Source organism: Nylanderia fulva, unplaced genomic scaffold, assembly GCF_048542155.1.
Source record: "Nylanderia fulva isolate GAGA-0341 unplaced genomic scaffold, ASM4854215v1 Scaffold67, whole genome shotgun sequence".
NCBI classification, from domain to species: Eukaryota; Metazoa; Arthropoda; class Insecta; order Hymenoptera; family Formicidae; genus Nylanderia; species Nylanderia fulva.
Window position 1 is genome coordinate 224,136 of NW_028190775.1, and position 4,691 is coordinate 228,826.

The following is a 4,691-nucleotide window of genomic DNA, read 5'->3' on the forward strand; positions in this document are numbered from 1 at the left end:
CGTCCATCATATCGGAGCGATTGGTTCAGCGACTGCGACTGCCTCGCCTGCCCGCCGCCGTCAGCGTCTATGGACTCGGCGAGAAAAGGACGGGAGTTGCCAAAGGCAAGGTTCAGCTTACCTTTCGAGCGCACAACGGTGACCAGTCCAACTCCGTCGCCGCCTTGATCTTGCCGAAGCTAACTCTCTTCGCCGGAGGATGCCGCCGAAGTCTGCAATCCTGGATCCATCTTAAGGACCTGGAGCTCGCCGATCCAGAATTCCGTTCCGCGGATCCAGTAGACCTTCTGCTGGGCGCCGACGTCTACGGAGTAATCATCCGCGAGGGCCTAAAAAAGGGGGGTCATCAGGAACCGGTGGTACAGCAGACCTCTCTAGGGTGAATACTCTCAGGTACCATCAATGAGAATGCACGCGGCCAGCGTGTTTCTACTCACCATTGTCAAACCGAGGAGGACATCACCTGCTTGGTGCGGCGGTTCTGAGAGCAGGAGGAAGTTCGTCGGCCATCTCCGATCCTCACCAAGACCGAACTTGAGTGCGAAGAGCACTATCGCCGACATCATACTCGCTCTCCAGACGGCCGGTATATCGTGCGCCTGCCCACGATTAACTCGCTGCCGGACCTCTCAGGAACAATCCGCGCCGCCCGCCGAGCTCTGCAACACACTGAGAAAAAATTTGAGAGAGACAGCGAATTTCAAACCATGTACGTGGCATTCATGCAACAATATTTGAACCTGCGACACATGAGGCCTGCTCCGTCGTCAACTGAATCGCATCCAGGGGCTTGCTACCTGCCTCATCACGGGGTATTGCGTCCGGACAGCTCATCAACCAAACTGAGGGTCGTCTTCAACGGCTCGAGCTCCTTGCCAAACGGAGACTCTCTCAATAAATATCTCACAACTGGTCCGAATCTGCTGCCTTCGCTAGCCGACATCCTGCTGCGCTGGCGACGTCATTGCTACGTCTTCGCGACTGACATCGAAAAGATGTATAGACAGATACTGGTGCACCTCGACGACCAAAACCTGCAAAGGATATTGTGGAGAGAGAACGCCAACGACGAAATCAAGGAGTACTGGCTAGGTGCCGTTACTTACGGTCTATCCTGTGCTCCTTATCTGGCGATCCGCACTTTACGCCAACTGGCCGAAGACGAAGGACATCGCTACCCGAAAGGAGCCCTCATCCTGCTGAGCGACGTCTACATGGACGACATCCTGGCCGGTGCAGAGACCATGGAGGAAGCCGAAGTAATGCTGCAACAGCTGATTGATATCTGGAAGGCGGGCGGCTTCTCACTTAAAAAGTGGTCGGCAAACCACTCGCTACTGCTGAACGAAGTGGAGCCCGACGACCGTCTTCGACGAGAGGCCAGATGGTGGCTGCCCGGCGAGAGTCACTCCACTCTCGGTTTACGCTGGCAACCACGTGACGATCGCTTCGCTTTCGCAACCAAACTGACCACGCTATCGACCTTCACCAAAAGGTCGGTACTATCTTTGACGGCGAAAATGTTCGACCCTCTCGGCTGGCTGGCCCCAACAACGGTATTAGCCAAGATCTTCATCCAGTCCACCTGGTTGCTAGGTCTTGATTGGGACGCTCCGCTACCCAGCGACGAAGAGAGAAGATGGCTGCGATTCCAGAACGAGCTGCCTGCTTTGGAAAACTTGCTCGTACCTCGATGGCTGGGAGGTTTGACTGACTCACAGCTGGAAATCCACGGGTTCGCCGATGCCTCAAAGCGTGCCTACTCAGCGGTGCTATACCTGAGGACAGAAACAAAGGGTCTTATTAAGGTGGCACTCTTAGCTGCAAAAACTAAGGTCGCGCCCTTGAAGCAAGTATCATTACCTCGGTTGGAGCTGTCGGCCGCCACCCTTCTGGCTCGTCTAGTCGCCCACACCGTACCGATCATCGGAGCAACCAAGGCACTTCTTCACATGTGGTCTGATTCCACCGTCACGCTTGGTTGGATGCGTGGGCATCCCTCGATGTGGGCCACCTATGTAGCCAACCGGGTCAGCGAAATACAGACACTGATCCCGGACGCCCACTGGCATCACGTACCAGGTCGGGAGAACCCAGCGGACTGTGCTTCCCGGGGACTCTACCCTAGCGAACTGGTTGACCACCCGCTCTGGTGGCAAGGTCCCGCATGGCTTACAGAGGAGAGCAATCCTTGGACGACAAGCAGCGAGGAGATGTCAGCTGAGGACCTCCCAGAGAGACGAGTCCGGACCCACGTCGCCGCCGTTACCGAGCTGAAGCCCGAGCCGGAATTGCTGCTGCGCTATTCCTCGCTGAAACGACTGCTGCGGATCATGGCTTGGTGCCGTCGCTGGTTGCTGATTCACCGTCAGCTCCGCCACGCGCAAAGCCAGCCTGGCGTGATCAGCTCCGACGAACTGACGGAAGCCCGCCTCTCCTGGGTGAGGTTGATTCAGGCTAGAATATTTACAGAAGAAATCAGAAGGCTGCAAAATGGAACGCCTCTGCCGTCGCGAAGCTCCCTGCAGAAACTGACTCCATTCATGGACAGCGAGGAACTTCTACGAGTCGGCGGGCGCCTCAAACACGTTAACCTGCCGTACGATGCCACTCACCCGCCAATACTGCTCAGCGAGTCGACATTCACTCTCCTCGTCGTAGATGACCATCACCAGCGGACGTTACACGGTGGTACTCAGATGACCTTGTGCTCCCTACGCCGGGAGTATTGGGTCCCTCGAGGTCGGTCGTTGGTGAAAAGACACATCAGCCGATGTGTAAGGTGCACTAGATGGCGAGCCGCCATCCCCCAGCCTCTCATGGGCGATCTCCCGGTGCCGAGGGTCACACCAAGCAGGCCGTTTCTGCACACCGGCGTCGACTACGCCGGTCCGGTTTGGCTGAGGACCTCGAAGGGCCGCGGACACAAAGCAACTAAAGGGTTCATTGTAGTTTTTGTGTGTTTAGCCTCTCGAGCCGTTTACCTCGACGTAGTCTCGGACTACTCCGCCGACGCCTTCATCGCAGCCTTGCGCCGGTTCATCTCAAGGCGAGGGGTCTGCATCACCTTATACAGTGACTGCGGTACCAACTTCGTGGGTGCTGACAGGCAGCTAAGCGCTCTCTTCTCCGCCGCCAGTGCCGACGGACGCCGCATCGCCGCATTCGCCGCACAGGAGAAGATCCAGTGGCATTTTAATCCACCGGCGGCACCGAACTTCGGCGGCTTGTGGGAAGCCGCGGTTAAATCCATGAAGTACCATCTGCGACGAGTCATAGGTGATGCAACCCTCACCTATGAAGAGCTGGCGACGCTACTCTCGCAGATCGAGGCTTGCTTCAATTCTCGACCGCTGCAGCCCTTGTCCGACGATCCTGAGGACGTCGCAGCTCTCACACCGGGGCACTTCTTGATCGGTACTGCTCTCTCCTCAGTACCGGAACCGTCGCTCGAACGAGAGCCGTCGGCCCGACTATCACGCTGGCAGCTCCTGCAACAGATGAGGGACCATTTCTGGTCCCGGTGGTCCAGCGAATACTTACACACGCTGGCCCATCGGCCAAAATCGTCCCGAGTCAACCAGGAGGCTCACGTCGGTCGTCTGTGTTTACTCCGCAGCGAAACCACCCCACCAACGCGGTGGCCGCTCGCGCGCATCACTTGTCTGCATCCCGGATCCGACGGCCACGTGCGCGTAGTCGATATACGTACCGCGAGTACGAATTTAACGCGCCCCGTCAGTAAACTTGTTTTCCTGGGCGGCGACAACGAAACTTTACGATAATCAGGCGTCAAGCGGCTCATATCATTCTTTTCTTTTCTTCACATATCTTCATCGTTCTTCTCTCATCAATTGCACGCGCACTTTCACTTAACAATAAAAGATTATGCACCTACTGTTATGCTAATAATTTAAAATCAACATTTTTTTTGCAATTTGTGTTGCACCTTTTTAAAGCAAAACTTAAAATAGTTTTTACTATAAAATCTATATTTTAATACAAGAGAAGCATTATCGTAAATTAAAGAAAAGTTTCTCATAGTCTCAAATATGAGATTATTTCATATTTTAAATCTTGGCCGTGACCAAGTAAAATTTGGTGCCTTGTGCACAGATACTTAATCCTAACAAAAAATTTAGTTTTGTTAGGATAACGCACTGTCATCCGCGAGTTGGCTCTTATTGCCTGTCTTATATCTTTAAATTTATATTTATATTACAGAGCCTTGTTAAACTCTTAATATTGTTCTTATTTAATGCAATTTTGTTTTTTTGCTGTAATATTAAAACAATTGATTTAGGGCATATGTATATTAAAATTTTTCGACTTAGAATGACACTAAAAATACAGAGTTTCAGTATGGACATCACGTTGCGAGACACCCTGTATATACATGTACATAACATATATATGTGTGTATATATACATATATACAGGGTGTATTATAAGTAACACCGCATCTTTGGGGAATGAATTCGTCAAGTCAAAATAAGTCGAAAATAAATAATGACAAAATTACGTTTGAGCTTTCTTTAAAGAGTGACAATCAAATAAACAAAAAATTTATTTGGAGTAAAATTTATTTTTATTTAATTGTAAGTTGAAAACAACATAAATTAACTAATAAATAGACAACAAGGTTGAAATTACATAAGGTGTTCAAATAATCCGCCATTAACTTAAATAAA

The 4,691-nt window shown here is 51.5% G+C and overlaps 1 protein-coding gene across 1 annotated transcript; it reads left to right on the forward strand.

Annotated features, from left to right (window-relative positions):
- The first annotated feature begins 707 nt into the window (after positions 1-707).
- On the forward strand, positions 708-3,785 carry LOC114942140 (uncharacterized). Its single transcript, XM_029317449.1, has one exon. It carries the CDS (start codon positions 708-710, stop codon positions 3,783-3,785), a length of 3,078 nt encoding a protein of 1,025 aa, XP_029173282.1.
- Positions 3,786-4,691: the final 906 nt, after the last annotated feature.